Source organism: Salarias fasciatus, chromosome 9 (genome assembly GCF_902148845.1).
Source record: "Salarias fasciatus chromosome 9, fSalaFa1.1, whole genome shotgun sequence".
Lineage (NCBI taxonomy): Eukaryota > Metazoa > Chordata > Actinopteri > Blenniiformes > Blenniidae > Salarias > Salarias fasciatus.
In genome coordinates this window covers 24745077-24767183 of record NC_043753.1, presented here as the reverse complement: position 1 = coordinate 24767183, position 22107 = coordinate 24745077, and the positions used below count along the sequence as shown (strand labels likewise).

Sequence of the window (22107 nt, the reverse complement as noted above, 5' to 3'; positions counted from 1 at the left end):
AATCGTAAACAACCTCGAGCCAGTGACCCACTGAACTTAGCATGGGAGTAAAATTAGCCCGGCAGGCGCTTCATGGTGGAGGAGAAGAAACCCTACAGCATCAACTATACGCCCTCCCCGAAACCCTGAGCAGCTCGCACAGCGGCAAGCATCTATCTGCTCCCGATGCAGCGAGGAGCTCCCACCGAGTAACGAGCATTCAAAGAAGGCAGAGAGGAGGGGGGGGCGGGGGCGGGGGCGGGGGGGGGGGGGGGGGGGGGTGTCCGGGCTGGGGTCAGCTAGAGGTAAAGCCTTTGGGTGCTGTTCAAAACTTTCTCGCCTCTCCACAATAGGCAGGAAGAGACACAAGAGCGCCGTGTGGGTGGGATGTGGTGTTTGGTGCGTTTAAAGGAAACTGCTGAGGGAGATACAGAAGGCAAGACTGGAGCTGCTGAAAGAGCGAGGGAAGGAACAAAAGAGGAGAAACAGTGCCAATGCCTGATAGGGGGAGCTGGCCAACAGGTGCAGGTGTGAGAGCGGAGAACCGGCTCAGCGGTGTGGAGACTTTACATGAAGTGGCGAGGAGGCTCGAGGGCAACGGTAATAATAGCTGCACTGGGATTTAATCAATTAAATGTCCCATCCGTCCCCCCAGGCGTTGCTCCTGCTCTTCCCTCCCCGGAGTCCGTGGAGCCATCGAGGGTAGGGGGCGCCAGGGAGCAGGTCCGGGCGCCTCGTGACCCGGTCATCTGGCCAAACAGGCTGCTGCTCGGCGAGCGGCGAGAAGGCCGGTCAGCAGAACCCAAGGGAACGCCGTGGAGATCCAGGATCGCTGCTGTCAGTGTATTTAGTCTGCACAAACAGTCCGAAATCAGCCACAGCTGACCTCCGAGCGTCTGATAACGTCATGACAAGCTCCATTTCTCAGGACCTAAAAATACAGACAACAAGGCATGGCCAAGTTATCAGTAGCTGCCAGAATTAGCCTGTTTCCTGTGAATGCAGAGCGGCCCTTGAAGGCTGTGGAGCTTCAAACATCTTGCTTTATTTCATTTTGATAGCTGCATTGTTCCCAGCGTGCACGGAGAGCCCAGTTTTTTTTTTTCCAGCAATGCAAGCACTTTGAGAGCCAAATAGATCCGTGCTGTGAGGGCTGCCCGCCAAGCCGTACATCTCCGCCCGGAGTCGGGCGAGAAAGGTGGAGTTCTTGGCATTACGGGGCTGATTTAAGTGCTGATGGCCGGCCTGTGACTGCCAGCCTCCCAGGCCCAAGGTGACTCCTCCACTTCAATCAAATCATGCCGTCTGTCCAGTGGTGTTTTCCTCCCTCTTTCTGGTAAAACCCTCCGGGAGGGAGTATGGGTGCTGGAGAAGCGACTTCTTGTCAGTTATCCTGATGCAGCCAGAGGTCGTCCAGGGAGGCCGGTCAGGCGCCAGAGGTGCAGGCTACTAATAATACCATCGGAGCTACCCGACTGAGTTAATGCCCAAAAGGTTGCTGTTAGGCTGACTATACACTCCCGCTTTACAATTACTACCATCAAACCAAAAGAAATAAGGCCGTGAGAAAAAAAGCACCGGCGGCTGCGGTGAAAAAAAAAAAGACCACAACTAATGCTGGCAATTTAGCGAGGAGAGATCAAGCTAAGAGCAAACAAAGCGAGGGATTGTGAGTGGGCCTAACTCAATCAGAGCGCGGTGGGGTACCGCCCCATCAATCACTGTCTGCTTGCTGCCCCGGTGGAACCACGCAGCGCTGAGTGTTGGAGGGAAGGCCAGCAGAAGCCGGCGTGCTCCCGCCGTGCGCAACACGCAGTGACCGAGAATGACCCCGCAGATCGAAGCAGGACAGGCCTCCGCTTCCGGCGGGCCTCCCCACCTCCGCTGCTGCAAAGGCTGCTTCACCCGGTGCCTCTCCTGGGAACGGCTTGATTGTTCGGCGCTCACCAGCCCCCCCTCAGACCCTTGAGGACCCGCGAGCACACGGGCGCTGGGGCAACAAACAAGCTGCTGAAGGACCACAGGCGCATCAATCACAATCATTCAAGGTTAGACCGGCCCACCAAACATGTCTGACAAGCTCGGACACGGCGTATTAGAAGTGTCCAGAACCCCGGTCTGCCTGTGGGAGGGGCTAAAGAGGCAGGGATCCACCCCCCACGCCGCTGCCACCCACAAACTCCGATTGTTCCCTCTTCATTCACGCTCCTGGACATTCCCTGTTGTTTTCCATAAAACCTCATAAACAGAAAACGATCAGCAGGAAAAGAGAGAGAAGGAGGGAAGTGAGGAAAACCTGTTGCTCATTACGTGACGGGGAGACGCAGCGCGCTGCCAACTGTCCTTTGGAAACAGAAACGCATAATTGAATTACAGCCTGAGTGTTTAATGCTTTTTCATCGACACTGGGAGGAAAATGAGTATGAATTTTCTTACGGGCTGTAGATGTGGGTCCAGATAGCGAGCTGAGATTACCAAACGTTGTCCTCTAATCACGAGCCCTGCCATACGGCGCCTCTTCCAGCAATCTGCTTCGGATAAAGAAGTTAAAAAAGAAATGAGCATGCGACTGACTGACTGAGCCGTGTGGGCTGCAGCGCCGTTCCAGGGGAAACTTCCATATCGGGAAGGTGGTATTGGTTTGGGGCTGGAAAAAGGAAGCATGGAGAATTCACCAGTCGAGCCAGAAGCAGCTCGGGGACGCTGTCGCCTGGCAAACGCGAGTCGCTCACTCCCACAGCGAGACGGGAAACAAAACGGGCGCGCACGTGAGACCGAGAGGCTTTTGTGCCGGCGCAGATATGCGAGCGAGACGGGAAATCCAGCGGGTTATTCATGAGCCTGGTCTCCTCTCTCGTTCTGGCTTCCTGTCCCCCCCCCCCTCCTCGGCGGTGAAGTGGGCCTGGCTCCCTGCAGCGCGGCAGAGTGGCTCGCCTCCCGGTTGCGGTCGGGCGGTGCATGAATCAAAGCGGTGACAGAGCAGCGGGGAGGATGGCAGATGCCACGGCCAGAAAGCTTTTCAATCAGGCTGCCCTTCCAAGCCGCGGCCAAGGTGAACCGCTTCACCGGTGGATAAAAAGAGAGCGAGAGAGCGAGAGAGAGACCCTCAGCCGCCACGGTCACCCATCTGCACGCACGTGGAAGTGCATGAGAGCAGAAACGCATGTGCACAGACCTGCTCATTAGCCAGGGAGTGACCCTCTGTGTTCTGAAGACGCGAGGAAGATGAGAGTGAAGGTTAATGGCGCAACATCTCTGCCTGCTTCCTCTCTCATACCCTCTGGTTAATTAGCAAGGTGAACACTTGCAAATTTATCGGCAGCGTGGCTTTCATTTGCAGTTTTTTTTACCATGAAAACTGGACAGAAGCGCCGTGGCGGAGCCTCTGGCTGGACTCCTGATCTCAGACGGGTCATATGCTGGGTTCATCGGTCCAGTCAAACAGATTCACAAACATGGTTGAGTTTCTCTGAAGAGATTGAAGAAACTGCCTCAACAGAATAAAGTATCGGTCAGTGAGATCTGAGACGGAACTTTAACGACTCCTTAAACAAATGAATCAAGCAGGTTCGTGTTATGATAACCTTTAATGGAATCTTTTCTTTGTTGTGCTGCAGACAATATGTGACGAAAATGTCTACATTTTTTTGTAAAATCGAGACAATTACTCGTGAAAATGACTACAATCTCAACATAAAGCCAATTTTAATGCTACTTTCTGCTGCAAAATGCACTGAAACGTCCAAAAAACAATGTTAACTAGGACATTTTTAGAATGTTCTTGGTTATTTGGGGGTCGGTTTCAGCTGACGGGTTTTATAAATGACATCCCTGCTGTAAGGAAATCAGCTGGAAGCTGGACTGTTTCATCCGTCCTACCGGGAAATTTGACTGCATTAAAGCATCGACCACACAACAAAGTGAATTACTGGTGACTATGGAGGACTGCTGGCTGTAAGGAGAGGCTTTGCGGCTTCCTCTTGGACCATGTGACGACTTTTTCACTCAGATCTACTGTATTGATGAGCTCCAGCAGGTTTCTGTCTCCTTACGAAACTTTAAAGTTTAGTATTTTAGTCACTTTTATGCAAGCTTGTATTTTATTGCAGCTCCACAGATAACCCGCCGCTGTCTACCTTTTTATTTGTGTTCTTCTCTAAACTGCTTTAAATGTTTTTTTCTACATGAGTGCTGACTTGGGGAGAGCTGTATCTCATTTCGAAGGTCGCTGAGGTGGCGACAAACGAATAATCGTCTCCCCGAGTGATTCACCAGCCTCATCAACATTATATTTTGCAAGTTGCAAATGGCTGATGAGCTTCAGATAGGAGCTTAAGATCCAGAACGCCTGTCTCGGAAAGTTTCCCGCTCGCAGAATGGGGTTGGGCATAATTGGCGTGAAGTGCAAACAAGACACATTCAGAGCAGATTGCTCTCCGAGACGCTGCTGACGAGCTCTCTTCAAGGTGCGCTGTTTCTATGTAATTTCAGGTCTAATTTGATTTCCATTGTTACAAACTGTGGGAGTCTATCCCTCCGCAAAATAGCAGGTGCAGCGTTTCAGCTGTTTTCTGCCGGTGGTTCGCGGAGCGGCGTCGCCCCTGCTCGCCCTGTTCCTCCGAGCTTATTTTGGAGGCGCCGCTTTGAACCCTGCCAGCGTGGACGCTTCAGTGACACGGCCTTTTAACGGAAGACAGACGGCGCTGACGGCAGAAATAAATGTCCCAAGTACGTCCAACAAGCCGTGTCAACCCGGAGCGTCTCGCCACTCCCCCGTCCTGAAGAGCTGCCGGCGCTCCTGAAGCCCCGTTTAAAAACAGGCTGGATTTATTTACTCTCCTCCATGACGGCTCCTGTTAGACACTCGCACGGCCCGCCTCCTCTGGTTGGCCTCGCAGAGGACGTGACGGGGGTAAAGGGGAGCTGTTGCACTTTGCTCCCCCCAGCTGTGCCAAGCTCTGCTGCTTTTAAACATGCGACATGCTAATGGGGCGGAAGCACAACAAGGGAATTAGAAGACCTGGCCAACTGGATCTTTTCCCCGAAGCCCCTTCTGTCCCCCCACGGTCGCTCGGTGGAAACAGGTGGCTCTCTTTGTTGAGTCCACATGACGGCCGGGGGGGTCGGCTATAGATACAGCGGAGGTCAACGCGGAGCTCGGTGAGTCGTCTCTTCAGTCCTGAGCCCCGTCCTGAATGCCAGGAGGGGGACAGGATGTCTATTGTAGACAGGACACAGCAGAGAATGTTTGCCCTCCCAGCAGGCCCGGCGGCTCTACAGGGGCAAAGCAGCAGGAGGTGGAAGAGAAGCTGTGAGGGGGGGGAGGGGGGCTACGAGTTGAAAACAGGGTGCTTTCCTAAGCTTTGAGCTACAGGCACCTCACAGCAGGGGGGGCTCCGGTGGACTTTCACTCCCCCCACATTCTTCAAATATCTCCCCTTGTCTGGCCGCCGCTTCTCCTCCATCCACGCTGGAAAATGTGTGAGGTCCAGACAGAGAGCGAGGCGAAGAAATGGAAGCAGCTCCTCGCCAGCCTCCAGCTTCTGACCCTGCCGAGCCGCCGGTCTTCGCCGACTGCCAGGCTTTTCACTGCGCCGAGCGCTTTTCAGTCCGGTCAGCAACTCCGATGCTATCAATGATTCATATCGTTGTCAAGAACACACGGGAGGTTGAGAAAGTTGGAGCGAGGCGAGCGGTGGGAGGAGGGGGAGGGCGCAGCCTGAAGCTTCAGGATGAAAGATTACCAGGCGCTGTTTAAGTAAACTTTTAGGAGACTTCTGGCTCAAACTCCGAGCTTTAAATGAGATAAATTGCCCTTCAGTCTCATGTGAAGCCTGCCCGTCACTTGTCTGGATTCAGACCTGGGTTTTCCCTCGGATGGCGGAGCCGCCGCCGCCAGACGAGCCTGTCAGGCTTTATCAGATGGCCGAGCGAGAGCGAGAGAATGGGAGCGCGGAGAAAGCATATCTATTTACTTCACATTCTCACTTGAGCTTCGCTCGCCCGTTCCGCTGCCTTTCAGAGCGAATTGAGTTCAAATATTTGCCTTGATGCGGGCTGTGCCTGCGCCTCCAACTTCATTAGCCGCCAGAGGCGAGCGAGGGCGGCGCCCCGAAACCCTGCGCCTCTGTGAAAGTCTACAGCGGAGCGTGAAAGGTAAACACACTCCGCATTCACCACGGCGGGGCTCACCCAGTCCCCTCCTTATCTCCCTGATGGAGTGCTTTCCTCCGCCGAGCTCTCAGGATACAGGCCTCTGCACTTCCCCAAACAAACCTGCGGAGGGGTGCACACGTGCAACAAGCCCGCCGCCGCCGCCGCCCTGACTCCCACTCAGCCAGGACTTGTTTTTCTTTTTACGAGCAGCACTTTGAGTGCTTCTTGTTTGGTTTGCTGATAAGAGCCATGTTGGAGGAACATGTGGTGCATGTGTGTTCCATTTGCCCGCTAATTAGATTGCAAGGCAGTGCACTGAAGCATGCATTGTAACCCCACCACCGCCGCCGCCGCCGCCGCCACCGCCGGCGCTCCCGCCCCCGCCCACTCCTGCCGGTCCATCAGATAAGGAAGCCATTCTGGCTCTCATCAGTTTCCATTATGTAAGGGCTGATCTGGTGAGTGGAGCTGCGACGGGGAGTCTGATGGGTCCCGACTGTCTGCGGAACCGGTTACCTACGACACGCCTTCCACCGATTAGCCCGTAGGCCCTTCTCACGTTACGCAGGCCGCTTATTTACAACCGGGGGGGTGAAATAAAAAATGAAAAAATGGCTTGCACTGTCCAGCTCGTCTTTTCAGCCTCGACCAAAGTCCCATGAAAGCCTCTCCATGAGCAACATTAAAAATGGAACGGTAGACCGAGTTAAAAATGGTGATGGTGGTGGGGGTGGGGGGGTGGGGGGGGGGGGGGGTGACCCTGTTGACTCCGGTTTCACGGCCGTCCGCCACAGTAGTTTGTAAAGTTGATCCTCCAGTCAAGTGTTTTCTACTCCTCTGAGCGCACGGCTGCTTCCACACAGCGTGAAGCTGCTGCTGCTGCTGGGCGGACGCACGACAGAGGGACGGATGACCAGGGGGACGGACCACCAGAGGGACGAACCACCAGAGGGACGGACCACCAGGGGAACAGACCACCAGAGGGACGGAGACGGGGACCAACTAAACCCAGACCCCGTCCACACCACAACACTCCAGGAGGAAACACGTCACTTCAGAAAAGTTTCCACAAAGTACCACCTTGGGAGGCTTTTATTTTACAAAAATGTACATTTTGTTTCCAAAACGTTTTGTGTCTGAACTTGAAAACGAGTCCTGGGAGAGGCTGCTGAATGACAGAGTTAATCTGTAAATGATTCTGAGTCTTCCCTGAGCCCGAGGGTCTGGATTCCTCCTTCCCAGTGTGTTTAGACACAGGAAATTCATTCCTGACTAATTTGATTAACATAAGTATTGTTCCTGCAGCCACCCTCCTCTGCCGCTGGTGTCTAAACCGAGGCTCTCGGGCAGTTTAATAGTCCCTCCGGTGCTGAAACCGGACCCAGAGATCCAGAGTCAAGCAGCATCCAGCCTGTGGAGGACAGCAGCGATCTGTCTGCAATAAATCTCCAGCAGGAGAAAGAAAGAGACTTAAAGTGGGGTTCAAGTCCGGGAATAAAAAAAAAAAAGACAGAACCAGTGAGGGGAGAGAGAGGGAGGCTTTCAGCCGGGAACAAAAGAGAGAGGAGGAAGAGGGTCCAGGCTCTGGGTGGAGCGCTGGATACAGTAACAGGATCCTGCAAAGCCCTGTACTCTCCTGAGCCCTGGAGCGTAAACAAACAGCTGAGACAGAGGGCCGAGGCACCCACACACACACACACACACACACACACACACACACACACACACACACACGCGCTGAAAGACAGGCAATCAGAGCGAGGCAGTCTGCCCAGGCGAGGCTCACCTCGGGGCAGCCGCACCACACGGGCTCATCACATTACTGTCCGTCTCCAGTTTCACCGCCTTTAAACCGTCTATCTGACAACAGGTTAGCCGCTCAGCCGCCGCCGCCGCCGCCGCCGCCGCGTGCGACAGCTCGTGGCTCACGAGTCAAATAAGGATCCGTGACAGGCCGTCAGAACACGGCAGTTTGAGGAAAGGAAAAAAAAAATCACACATGTGGCAGCGCTAATAAAGAGACTGCTTGATTAGAATGAGCTGTGATTTTCCTTTTGAAGGAGTCACTGCTTGGTTCCCCCACTTGTTTGGTTTTAACATGAGGAGGAAGGGCTCATTAAGACAGACACTCTTCATGCAGAATGCAGAGTTAATGGCCTCCAGTCAGGTTTTGGCCCTGTGGTTCACCCCCTCCTCTGCACACACACACACTCACACACACACGCACATGCACACACACACACACACACACACTTCTGCTAAAGCACAGCAGCTCGAATCGATATTACACCCCGGTGACTTCACTCCACAAAGACGAGAAATCAAGGACATTCCAAACCCAAATGGCAGGGGTGAGACATTCCTGCCGCCCTATGTAGCGCCAGAGCAGGACCACATGAACGCGGCCGGGAGGGGCGCCGCCGACACTAGATGGCGCAGTTTCACGTGCAATCAGCGTGTGTGCGTGAGTATGAGAGATTGGAGGCCACACACACACGCGCACACACACACACACACACACACACACACACACACACACACACACACACACACAAGCGCTTTGACACTCTTTCTGAATGGCGCACATGCGTGTACATTAAATATAAACAAACAGAAACGCGGGAGGATGGTTTGTGTTTGTGTGTTTTGTGTGTTTGTGTGTGTGTGTGTGTGTGTGTGTGTGTGAACACCTCGCAGAGCGATGCTTCCAAAATGAGGTCTAATGGAGGGATTAAGCGCGCACAATAAATAGCTTCCTTTCACTAATAGAATAAAAAGCCAAGGAGCCGTGCTGGATCGAATGGAGGCCCCTGAGATCTGAGCCCCCCCCAAAAAACCAACCCCCACCCCACCCAAAGCACGTCTGTTCCTGGAGGTAGAGCGGGAGGGGGCATTGCTTACTTGCACTCGCGGTCCTCCAGGTCGAAGTGCGGGTTGAAGTTGATGAGGATCCGCTGGTGAGGACCCGGAGCCGAGATGACCCACACGCACCTCTGGGAGGACGTGTAGGACATGGGGTACCCGGGCGACGTGAGGTAGTTGGCGGTTGAGATTCGGATGTTGCCTCCACATTTATCTGCGCGAGGGCGAGGAGAGAGATGGAGGGGGTGAGAAACAAAAGCAGGACACACAATTCCGTGGCTGAAGCTCGTGCGCGCGCCGGATTACGCGCCGACGCGGATTTGGGTTAAATGATGTAATTTCTGGATGCTGATTTCAGGTTTCGTGAAAACGACGCAAACACTCCGAGTGTGAATGAATCACCGAGTTCAGCACGAGCACGAGCACGAGCACCGGCCTTGGCTGTTTACTGGAAACAAAACAGAGCGGCCTTGAGAGACCCGCTCCTCCACATACACGCATTTTTACGCACTATTGTGCTGAACGATTTAAAGAGAAGATCCAGGATAAACTGTGTATATCCAGTTTTAAACAATCAAAACCGAGTAAAAATAGCACAAATGACGGCAGTAAAAAATATGCATTGAAAGAAGTGAAAATGTTCGCTTTCACAACTGCTACAATTTCTAACGCAACGTTAAAGCCGAGTCGGATGTGCTTTAAAATAAGAAAAATAAACTTCGTTTAAATAATGATGAAACATTAAAAAATAATAATAATAATAACAGATTGGGTGCAGGTGGAAGCTCAGGGGGAAGTTTTAAGGCCCGTTCTTCTAAACAGCTGCACAAAATGTGAGCTGAACACAACGGTGGATTACCCAGGAGAAGATAGAAAGTGTTTTTAAATTAAAAAATTACATTTAATGTCAGGACAAAATTCGCTTTCGTCTCGTGGAAATATTTAAAGTCGGAATCAATGTGCGTTGAAGGCGCACGGAGAAGACTCGGACTGACTTATTGAACTTTTTCAAAACTCTGAGCAGAGACACTGAAACTTCTGATCTCAGTAAATCGGATTAAACTGAGGTTACGCATCTCACAATAAACTGTGTGGGTCTGGCAAACATTGCGAAGCATTTAACAACATAAAAAATAGGTGTTAAAAAAGACTTTAAGGAGGCGAAACCGAACAGAAAATATATTAAACTGTATGTTTAATAAAATTCAACACAAGGGAGAAAGCCTACTTTTAAATCACAGATAAATACAAAAAGTGTGACTAAATCGATAAGTCTCGGTGGGGATGGGAGGGATTGGGGAAACGGGCAGGTGAGCGCCTTGCGCGTTTGCCCAAAGATCAGCGGAGATCAGAGAGGGCTAATCTCTAGAAAAAATATTAGGATTAGTAGCTTTGCAGAGTACACAAAATCTTTATTTATAGAGATATCAGATGTCACACTTACCGTTTTTGAAAGCCTTGACCACCAAGAGGATTCCCGTGAACAGGATAAAGACTAATCCACAATGCATCCTTGTTTTATCGCCAGAAAAAATAAAATTACGCATTCAAAAAAAACAAAAACAAAAAACAAACAAACCAAAAACTCCAGCAGTAGACTCCTCCGAAAGACGAGATGTGTATTCTTTTTCTCTTTCTCTCCTTGAGCAGAGGTGTCTCTTCTGTTCGGGGCGGCGTTGGGAGTGATCTGGAGCGGGGCTCAGGTCGCTGGCATCCTGTCATTCAGCTCCTGTTTCCTCTCGCCTGCGCCGGTTGCTCTCCTCTCCCCGGCGCCCTCCGTGCCATATCCTCTCCAAAACGCAACAAGAAGACGCCAAATTTGCGAAGAAGAAGAAGAACAAAAAAACACCACTTCCAGCCCAAGCTTTACTTTCCGTCCGTTACTCCGTCAGACGATGCCCGGGCAGGATGTAATCCACGGCTGCGGAGCGCAGAGACAGAAGAGAGATGTGAGCAGGTTATGTGGAGACGAGCGGCGGCTGTGCGCCCTGGACATTCCTCCCCAATGTGACCATTAACCGCCGCCGCTGCTGGTACAAATAAGACTGTGAAGACACGGATACACCCTTTTCCCCCCAAAAATGTGACCGCTCGGCTTCTATAGGCTCGGAGTGGCAGCTTGGAGAGGCTGATGATTGGCTTGATTACAGATAGACCGACCTATGTCGGCGTCTTTATATATGGAAGCGGAGCCGTACACTGAGCCACAGAGCAGCGGCAGCAAGTGACAGGACTCTCTCTCTCTCTCTCTCCCTCTCTTTTACTCACTCCCCTCCCACTTTCTTCTTTTACAAAAAGGAGCCAGACATTATTGGAAGATGTAGTGACACAACAGGACTCCGCACGGAAACATGGAAACGCACCGTCTGAGCTGTTATCCACAATAACTGATTTTTTTAAATTAATATTTTAGGTGTAATTCCGCAGGAACCCTCTTCTTGCTTCGTTCTTATCTCTGAATCACCTCACCAACTTCTCATTCGTGTCTCCCACTCCCTTAAAACGCCCAAACAAGAGAAAGCCCATCTGCAGCGGGTATTGCGGGCCCACCTCTATTTCTGAGCTCAAAAAGAGAGTGAAAAGTGTCTCCTTTCAGCTGTGATTGGGGGCTTTTGTGCTCCAGCGGCTTCCCAGATGCGCCCGATTGTTTAAAGCCGAGCCCCACAACAGTGACACCATTAAAACTGGCACGCTGAAATTTAGAGGGAATCAATTAAAGCGTAAATTATGGTAGCCTCCAGTCGTTTACTCAAGGCTGCCCTTACTGGGTCACACTGCGCGCACACACACACACACACACACTTGCACACATTCACACTGAAAAAGGAGCGGAGCCGGCTCAGCAGCCTCTGCGTTGTAATCCTGCAGAATCCTGTATAAACACAACCAAATTGCACAAATAGTTATAATTGGATTTTGTTTTCCCCCGATAGATTACAGCGCATGATAAATAATCTAACGCGTCGTAATCTGTGAGAGATTAAGAGCAGATCATGAGCTAAATGACCGCCTCAGTGCGCTACATGTTCCTCTGGATCCACGGAGAAGAGAGAAAATCGGCTGCATTCACCTGTGCTGAGGACTCGCGGACCCGCAGGCATCCAGCCCTCCTCTCTCCACCTCCAGCATGCGTGGAGCGGAGTGTGCGCGATCCGATGGGGCTTCCTCCCACTCCGGTCTTTAAGAAATCACTCTAAAATTTCCCTCAGAGCTTCAGAAAAACGTAAGTCAACTTGGGCACAGTTTGAAATCCCACCGGAGCCAGAAAATACAGCAGCGCGGATCGATCCACGTCAGTCCGCGTAAAGACGCACAGCCGCTGCCCGGAGACGCGCTCTGCTCTCCGGCGTGCGGACTCGTCTCCTCTCCGCGGCTCTCTCCGGGTCTCTCTCACGCTCTCCCTCCGTGTGTGTGCTCCACATTCAGCTCTCAAGCCCGACCCGTGTAGTCAGACAGCTACACGGTCCCCCAGACGATTTTTTTTTTTTTTTTTTTTTTTTAAAGAATTAGGAATAAAAAGTCCTTCTTGATCCAGTCCAAGTTTCCTCCGGTCTCCGCGCGCCACCGTCCTCGGCTCCTCCACTGCTGAGAATGCGGAGGGTTTGAGTCCCCGCCAGCTTCCACACGCCCCTTTACTAGGGGATGAGCACGCGGGTGCACGCGTTTGTTTGGTCGCGCGTGCGTCCCTGCGATCGATACGCAGATCTCCTCGTCCAGCTGCCTCTGATGTTAGTCCTCCAGCCTTCACAGAGAAAGTCACATTAGACTCAAAACACGCGAACTGGAGGGCGCCGCTGCGCAAAGGAGTCACCAGAAAGGAAGTGTACTCTCAATCAGCCTGAAAATACCCACGCACATTTATGATAAACACACTGAGGTTTATATCCAGTCAGTGACTCCACTGCAACAACAAAGTTATATCACAAGAGATTAAAATATGCATTGATGTGAATTGGGTAATAAAAACACACTTTATGTCCCTGCTGCAACATCATATTGTTATTATAGAGGCTGCTGAGGCCCGAGGGACGCACGACGCACGACGCACGACGCACGACGCACGGCACAACGGAGGAGCTGTTCTCTGATGGTGTCTGAACAATCCGTCTGTCTGTCACCCACTTCACCCTGCACCAAAAATACACACGCACACACACACACACACACACACACACACACACACACACACACACGCACACAGACGCCACCTCTTGAATGACAGCCTGTGAAACTCTGCCATCCCAAAGCTTTACTCGAGACACCAGTCAAGTCTGCAAAACTGTGCCTGAAAAGTGGGAAAGTCCTTCTATTTGTTGTTATTTATATGCGTTCACACACAGTTCAACACTTTTAACAGGGTTCGGTGTGAACAGACTGTTGAATGAGCAGCACAGATGGCAGGGAAAGAGCGAGTGTGTCTGCAGAGCAGGACAAAGCAGGCGGGAATTCACTATAAGTGTGTATTATGAATGCGTCTCCTCTGTTTCCTGTTTGATCACTGGTTTGAGCACATTTTATGCTTTATCACAGTCAGGTCAACAAAAGAAAAGTCATGAGTATGTCAACTGTCCACTGTCATGTGCCTGAAATGAATTATCTTAGAAAGAGGAACTGAGCTAGTTGGTATAATTCAAACGGACAAATTTATTGGGTTTTTTTTTTCATAATTTGGTTCCAACAACTTAAAAAAAGGATCTTAGTGGACCAAAAACTGATTAAACCAAAGATTAGAAGACCAAACTAATCAGTGAGGTTCATTTTAGTCACCCACACTTCATCTAATCCATCCAGTCTATCCACCTTGTGTTTCGTTTGCTCTTTTGTTTTAGATCAACCAAGAAGAACATGTTTTCTTATGAGCCAGCAGCGCTTAAAAAACAAGATAAATCCTCCAAAAGTAACCGGCCCATCCAAATGGAAATACAGACTGACAAACTGAATTCAAGTTTGAAACGACAAATTCCTGAATGGTGGAAGAAACCTGGATTATCTGAGAAGAGAGAAAAACCTGAAACCACCACCTGGATGGGAAACACCCAGACAATGGGCCGGTGCACACATGTGCACACACGGATGTGTGTACATTTATTTATTTATTTATTTATTTATTTATTTATTTATTTATTTATTTATTTATTATAACCAGATTTATTAATATTATGATTTTTATTTTAGAATTGTATTATTAATTAATAATGTATTTATCACAAATTGATCACTCATAATTATTTATAAATACATAAATAAATAAATAAATATCTGTATTTTGCATGTATCTTTTGACATGGGTGTACACATTGCTTTTAAGAATTTTCTTAAAAAAACGCTCTAAGATTCATTGTTTTGACAGTGAGACTCCTGGAGAGCCCGGGCAGGACCAGAGGCTGGAGGACGCGTCCCGGTCTTCTTGTGTAACTCTCCAGCGCAGAGGAAGTGAAACTCAAACAGGATCCGTTCAGCTGGAACTCCCCTTGACCCGGTTTCTCCCTGCAGCCGCGGGGTCCGGCCTGGCACACATAGCAGCTGGAGCTCACCCTGTGCAGCACAGGCCTCCACCTGCAGCTGTGTGTGTGTGTGTGTGTGTGTGTGTGTGTGTGTGTGTGTGTGTGTGTGGTGAGGAGCCTTCTGGCCTGTAGGGGGCGTCAGAGCTGGTGAGGAGTCCTCAGCCTCGCTTCTCTGTGCTGGTTTAGTGAAGCGATTGGAGGTTTTTGCAGAATTCATCGTTGCGTTCAGAAACCGTCGTCTCTCCTGCGTTGAAATCTGCTGGTTCCAACAGAGACAGCTAAACAGAAGGCCTGCCTTTCCTCGAAAAGTTTCCACGGCAGAGCAGAGCACAAGATAAAGCCAGCCGTCCCAAAGCATCACCACCTCTTTATTCCGCCGGGGAGGATGGAGTGGCTTTCCTCCCGGCTCGGCTCTGGTAATTCTGCAGATAACAGAGATGTTAAAACAGGAGGCATCTCCATCAAAGGCAGGCGTTAACTAGCCTTACAGCACAGGAACAATAGCCCAGAGTCATTTCACAAGTGGGCCGGATCCAGAAAAGAAAGGAGAAAAGAAGAATCTGAGGATTGTAGCGGAACAATAAAAGAGCCGTTTAAAAGGATTTCCTCCTTCATATATATATATAGCAGTCTTTTGTGTGGCCCAGCTGAATAATTAGCTCCGGTACCAGAGCAGAGGCTTTATGGCTCCTGTGTGAGCGCCGGGCCTGATTTCATTAGCCAGCCAGTCCGAGTCCGGCGAACGGGCTCAGAGCGTCTGGCGCCGAGTCAGGGGGAGCATTCCACTTCATTTTCTGATTGAAAAGTCTCGTCTTCGGAGCGGGGTTCTGGACGTGATTTAACGGCTCTTTTGTGCTATTCTGGGCGAGACGCTCCGGCCGGGCGGCGGGGAGGAGACAGGGAACGGAGCGAGTCGGGCCTCAGCGCTTCTGGAGCGTAAAGCAACGTATCGCCGCCGCCGTGGGAATGAAAACAGTACGGGAGGGTTCACATCCTGAACGGAGGCGGGAAACTTCCAGCACCCGGAACGGGAAAATGTCTTTGAAAACTGGGAACCTTCCACTGGGAATGTGGGAAATTTCATAAAGTTCAGAGAATCGAGTTTGATTCAGTTTTTTGACGTTAGAAGTTCAGTTCAGTTCTAGGATTTCAGTCACATTCAGTCCTGTTCACAACATTTTCAAGTGAAAAAGCGAAGTTTTTGTTGTGTTGTGGTTGTTTACGCTGCTCGGAGTGTCTGCTGTTCAGAAACCAAAGGAAGGGGGAAGGCTTCATGCTTACCCGAAACAACTTCATTTCCTGCAACAAGTGGGCTGATCAGGAGTCCGAAGCTGATTTACTGTCTCATGACAGAAGAAGCAGTTTTCTGCGGACAGGAACCAAACCGGCTATTGGGCCTCGGAGGGACCCGTTCAGGGATTTCAACGCTACTTTCTGACTGCAGCTGCACTGAGAGGGCTGATATTTCCAGCCTGAAATGACTGGTTTCTGGACGTCGGAGCTGAGGTCAGATCTAAGGTACGTAGCTCTGATCTGAGGGCCGCTGCCGTCCTCCGGTCCATTTGAACCCTGCGGGTTTAACGCCAGGCCTTTGATAGCAGCTGCACCACGTCCGTCTGGCAGAACGTCTCTGTGAGGACGAGGAGAACCGCCTGTCGGCGGCTGTACGAGGCGAACGCTCCGGACCGCAGAGCTCTCTGCAGGGTGACAGATGCAGTGTTTCTACATTTCAATGCGCGACACCTCAGATCCAGACTGAACTTCTTTAAAAGAGCCTTGTTACTGTCTAACGACTCGGCGGGTAGATTCTCCTCTATGACAACCAGCCGCAGGCCCAAAGGTTACCCGGCGTGAAGAAAGGCGCCGGTGGAAGCTGCTGTCTCTCATCTTTTCTGTGATGTGTCGATAATTACCGGCAGAAGAAAAGTCTTGAAATGGCACATCCAGACGGCTCTCCCGGTGCTGCTGGAGGAATGTGGAATGCAGGTTTGGGGAGAGGTGAGTCAGAGGCGACACGTGGGAGGACGAGACGTGATAACGGCGGAGCAGACTCCCGTCAGATCCAGGCCTGGACTAGTCGCTGTGAAGGAGGAGAGGCTGAAACTTCCGCTGTGTTTTCAGCATTCGTTTACAAGACAGCAGAACTCAAGGCCTCTGAAAGCACAACTTCTGAGAGCAGCTCCCAAGGTGGAACTTGTCTAAAACTCTCCATTACTGTGTAAACAGGGGAACACACAACTTTTCTGAAACTCCGCTACAGGTCCTGCACTCCTCAACTGTCCTAAATAGTTCAGTAGACAATCAGATCAGCACTTTCCTCCAGTTTCTCCCGGACTCCAGTGTCAATGTTCAGTGTATTGTTCTCTGTAGTTTCATTATAAAAACAAGCCGCACCAACTCGAGTCCCAACATGAAAACTCCACTATTTTCAGTGTTTTGATGTAAACAAACATCATTTTAGGAACTTTATCATGTTAACTAAACACTGTCCGGAAGAGAAAACACTAAAACGATGCATCTTCACCTGAAACGTCGTCGTGGAAACGGGTTAAACAGAGACCTGAACAGAGTGTGTGAAGTTAGGAGCCACAACGCTGATTGAAGAGAACATCTGAACCTAATTCTGGTGCGTTTGGAGGGAATTGAACAGAGAAACGTACAGAAATCTTCCCGTTCCAAGTGGAAACATTTAGGGTGACATTTAGCGGCGCGGGGAGGAAGTATGAATAAATATGCATAATGCTGCCGGGAAGCAGGGAGAGCTTCTCCGGGGCAGGAGCAGGGTGAGAGTGATGGCTGCTGAATTAATGATGAGGGAGCCTACTGTCTGCCTGCGCGTGCACGTGAGGCTGCACGAGCATCTGCACTCACACACACACACACATATACACACACACATCCGGCACCCCAATTTCACATCATCACTGATGGAAATTAGCCAATCCCAGATACCTAATCAACCCATCGCTCTTTTTTTTTGGAGACGCACAGATTCACGATTGTCTCTGATGCTTAATTACATTTCTGGAAAGCTGGGAGGAGGGCTTTTCCCTCCTTCTTTCGGGGGTGTCGATATATATATATATATTTTTTTTTTTTTTTTGCATTTTTTTGGGCGGGTTAATTTTCAATTCTTCACTTTGGAGGCAGAGATGATGAATATTGTGGCGCTCATCAGCATGGAGCGCACAGGGAGAAGCCCCAGAGATCAGGGCGATGGAGGGGGAGGAGGAGGAGGAGGAGGAGGAGCTGTCAGGGAGAAACGCTATGTAGGTCAATGAAGAATTGCAGTGGGATATTGCCTCCTCAGCTCGCAGTCTGGAAAGCTGATTTGATTTCCGGTGAATCCATCCGACTTGAATTATGAGAGATTACCTTCCTAAAAATCACCTTGGTGGCCGCTGTTAGAAGCCGTCTGCTCTCACGGGAGATCCATACACCCCGATCTATACAGCTATAGGCTTTAAGTCTGTCTGAGTTCCTCAGAGACGCCGGGCTCTGTGCGAGCCGCGGTTTTCGGGCTGAATTTGAAGGTTTTTCAGAGTTTGAATTAGAGCAAGCTGCTCTCGACAGAAGTTGATTTTGTTGTAAAATTCTCATTTTAGTGCACTCTGTATCGTACGACTTCATCTGGCATCCGAGGAATGTCCAATCCGGCTGCTTCTAATGCATATTTGAGAAATAACGGCGGGCCAGAGCCCTTCCCTCTGGCCTGATTGCAGCAGCAGAAATGTGGAACCCTTCATTAGCTGCATGGCTTGTTAACCGTTAAGCACCGCCAAGGTCACCAGGTCTTCATTAAGGTTTACAGCCAAACGCCAAGAGAAAAACAACTGCTGTTTTATCCATTTGTTCTGAGTGTCATAAAAAAAAAAGAGAGTTGAAACTGCATTGTTTTTAACGGCTTGAGCAAAACTAATGGAGGCTTTTTGTCATCAACAAACACGTAAACGGAGCGTTTGAAGCGAACCTCTGCAGTCTGTGGAGAAATGCGCTCACACGCCGCCATTAAAGCCGGCCGTCTGAAGACTGATCCAGTCACCCTTCCCTGTTTATACAGCGTCTGTTGACTCTGCGGTTTGTGGGATTGCAGAGGGTTTCCTGTCTGCGGCTCATCCAGCGTCAGGTTTTCCTGAAGCCTCTCAGGTACCAGCCGCTTTTCCGCACAGGAGTCCTAATCTGCTTTAACGCCGGCATTAGGGCTGACGACAGCGACGCCGCTTCACCTTCTGATTATTCATGACAGCCTCTTTCAGCGAGAGGATGAGAAGTGCTGACAGCGGAGATCCAGGACGCCGCCGCCCTCCCCGCCCGGGTTTGGTTCACTTCGTAATTGGCCTCAACAGGTGGTAAAGCAGGCCGCGCTCTGGCCCCTGCAGCCTCACGGGGGGGTTGAAGACACACAGCGGGGCTGGAAATGGAGCCTGAGACGTCAGAACAAAGCCCAGCATCCTGGTGATTAAGAAGAGGAAATCTCAACAATGGCGGCTCGGCCTGTGATGCTACAGATTAGCTGAAACAGTGAGACGCTGCCGAGGAAGATGAGACGCTGCTCTTTGTACGGGAGTGTGTGAGTGTGTGTGTAGCTGGAGGGTTGGGAGGGACTCTGTCAGGCTTTGTGAGAGTGGAGACAGAGAGTTTGGCACCGCTACAGTGCCTGTGCTCTTCGTGTGTTTTAGATATTACACAACATTTTCTTGAGAGGAGGAGTGTTAAAACTCTGAGTTATTGATCGTTTCTACGTGGATCAATCATCAGAAGGCGTGAGAGACTGGAGACAGTTTTTGTCCAGCTTCACTGACTTGAAAGTGATTTTTTTTTTCTTTTTGTTTTCTGAAAAGCCGGTCTGGTCAAGACGGACTGTTTCCATGAACTGATTGTGATTTGAACTCTGTTTACGGTCTGATGTGGATCTTTGTCATGAGATGTGTGTGTGTGTATGTGTGTGTGTGTTGCCTCGGAGCTACTGGTAATAAAAGCCTCCATCATGTGGCTGCACTGCTGATCACGTCCGACTGACAGGACGACAGACAACAGGCTCGGCCAATCAGGTCTCAGAGTGACCTGTGGTTGAATCACACTGGAATTAGTCAGGAAGTGGTGCGCGCACAGACCACACACACACACACACACACACACACACACACACACACACACACACACACCCAGAAATGGTCATATTGACTGACGAGCTTTCATAACTTACCTTTTCTTTCCCTTCAGAAAGCAGAACCATTGAAACTTTCCTCATCATGACGTTTCTGATAGAAAACATGAGACTCAAACAGTCAGTCGCTGAAATGTTGTGAAAGATTTCTGATCCAACATGAAGGAATGGAGTTAAAACGCCACAGAAAACCCAGTCGGAGCGAACCATGAGCTCCTCTGGTGAACCATTACAGAACACATCATCCCAAACCGACAGGATCTATTTCCTCAGTTCTGGTGGAGTCTTGTCCACTACACGACTCAAAGCCCGTATCTGTTCCCTCCTCGGAGCTGCGTTGCAGCAGGTCTGTGGTGAAGCCAGTAGTATAGATGCACACAGGAGTTTGAGTTTTCACCAATGCAGACGTTGGAAGTTACGGTCAGCAGATCGCTGGGCCGTAATGAAAAGCTCTTGCAGAGCAACGGAGGACGATTAACCGCTGGAACAGTTCCTGACCCTGATGGAGACTGATCAACACGGAGCGAGTGACAGTGGAAAGAAACGAACGGTTAGCGAGATACGAGTGACAAACCGCCAGCGTGACATGTTCTTTATTTAGATTCAACTCAGCAGCAGTAGTCAGGCTGGAGTGTCACACCATCCGGAGCTTCATCCGACGCAGAAATGTTCAGGTTTGCTTTAGAATGTGAGCTGATCCACACACAAGTCTTTATTATAGACAGGAAAGCCAACAAAGCTCAACAAAGACTGAATCTATTCTGAAAGGGTTTGGCAGATAGGTCCACTTCAGGAGCTGTTTTCAAAACGTTGTGTTTTCAGCGTCTCGGAGCCCCGTCGTCATGGAGACGGACCTGAAAAAGTTGAGAGAGAACATGGTGCTCCGCCACGGGGTTAAAAATACGCAATTCACTGTAAACTACAGTAAGAGATGTGAGGAAAGAACATTCCTGTGTGTGTGTGTGTGTGTGTGTGTGTGTGTGTGTGTGTGTGTGTGTGTGTGTGTGTGTGTGTGTGTATGTGTGTGTGTGTGTGCAGCTCAGTACATGCTGGGTGACACAACAATGAGCCTGAATCTAAATCTACAATAGTCAGACTTCCTGTGGGCGTGGTTTAGTCAAGACGATGTGGTGTAGTGGAGAGCAGTGTCGCCTCACAGTGGGGAGAGCCATGGGTTGAGCCCCTCTGTCTGTTTCTATGGGCCGGTGGAGGTTTCAGTCTCGACAGGTGGATTGTGATTCTGGAACCACTGTGGGAACTCAAGCCGTGTTCCTGCAGCGGAGCCGCCGCCTCTGGTGGTCCGAGGCGCCGCCTCTCCTCCACGCCAGCTCCCTGTGACCCCCGGCGTCCTCGTCCTCCTCCTCCCCTCCGTCAGTAACCAGAGTTGTTAACCTGGCTGCAAAGCGCCGCCGTCGCCGCTGGAACAAGCGAAGAGCGTCCCGGCGTGTCAGAGTGCAGCCCTGGGAGGAAGCGGCCGTCCACCGAGACAAATAGAGACAGACAGCCAGAGAAAGACATCCGGCGGGACGGAGACGGCGAGGCATGGAGAGGAAGACGGTGAGAAACGTTCATACGTCAGGAGTGAGGAATCGAGCTGGATCGAGACAGAGATGGGCAAGAAACTGTGAGCTGCAGAGGAAAAAAAACTGAATGAAAAGAGAGAGAGAGAGAGAAACGGAGGGATTGGGAGCTGGATGCAGACAGAAAGAGAGGGAGAGAGAAATGGAAGTTGACAGGGAGGAGAAAAATGTAATTGGATGCAGACAGAGAAGTGGAGCAGGGGAGTCCAGCAGGGAGGAAGAGAGAGGAGTGTACTGTAATCACATCTCGCTATGCTGGGCCATAACACTAAACTGTACTGGCTCCTCTCCATTATTCACAAAGTATTAAGGGACAACTCTGCTGAGATTGTTTGTCTGCTGCTGCACAGCCCATAAAAAGACGGAGAGCAACGCCGAGCTGCTGCTGGAGCACTGGAGGCCTGCAGCTCCGGAGTGTTTGCTCGGTCCCAGCTTCACCCTGCCGTCTCTCAGTGACAAACCGTCGGCTGAAGCCCACTCAGCCGGTTATGGGGAGGATACATTAATTACCAGCGGGTTAGCAGAACCGTGATCACTCTCTCCTAATCAGCTCACTTCTGAATCATCTCTGGATCAGCTGAGTCTCGTTCTGCAGAGGCCTGATGAATGAAAGCAGAGCGGAGCAGGATACATGCGTGAGTTCAGCCTATGGATTCCGGCCCTCGGCTGTTAGCGGCGAACCGACATGAAAAATACTTTCCAACCGAAGCTTTGACATTTAATTAAATGAAAGCACGTTGGCCTACAGCTATGTCTTCAGAGACAGCGCTTCTCAGTCCGAATGCCTGGTGTTGATGCTACGTGTTGCCATTTTAATTGCTTTTTCTGCATCTTATGCAGCTCAGCGTTTGGTTTGAAC

At 50.6% G+C, this 22107-nt stretch overlaps 1 protein-coding gene across 3 annotated transcripts in view; it reads right to left on the bottom strand.

The window, feature by feature from the left end:
- The window catches only part of nrp1a (neuropilin 1a), a 64055-nt gene extending 51433 nt beyond the window's left edge, over window positions 1-12622 (bottom strand). For 2 of the 3 annotated variants that reach the window (XM_030099437.1, XM_030099439.1), the window contains exons 1-2: window positions 10442-11188; window positions 9037-9211 (exon numbers count right to left, since the gene is read on the bottom strand). In XM_030099437.1, the coding sequence (XP_029955297.1) occupies window positions 9037-9211; window positions 10442-10544 (278 nt within the window). In that variant the 5' untranslated portion in view covers window positions 10545-11188. Of the gene's footprint in view, window positions 1-9036; window positions 9212-10441; window positions 11189-12067 lie in introns of those variants that run through there. The other variant, XM_030099438.1, reaches the window with a different exon arrangement.
- Window positions 12623-22107: the final 9485 nt, after the last annotated feature.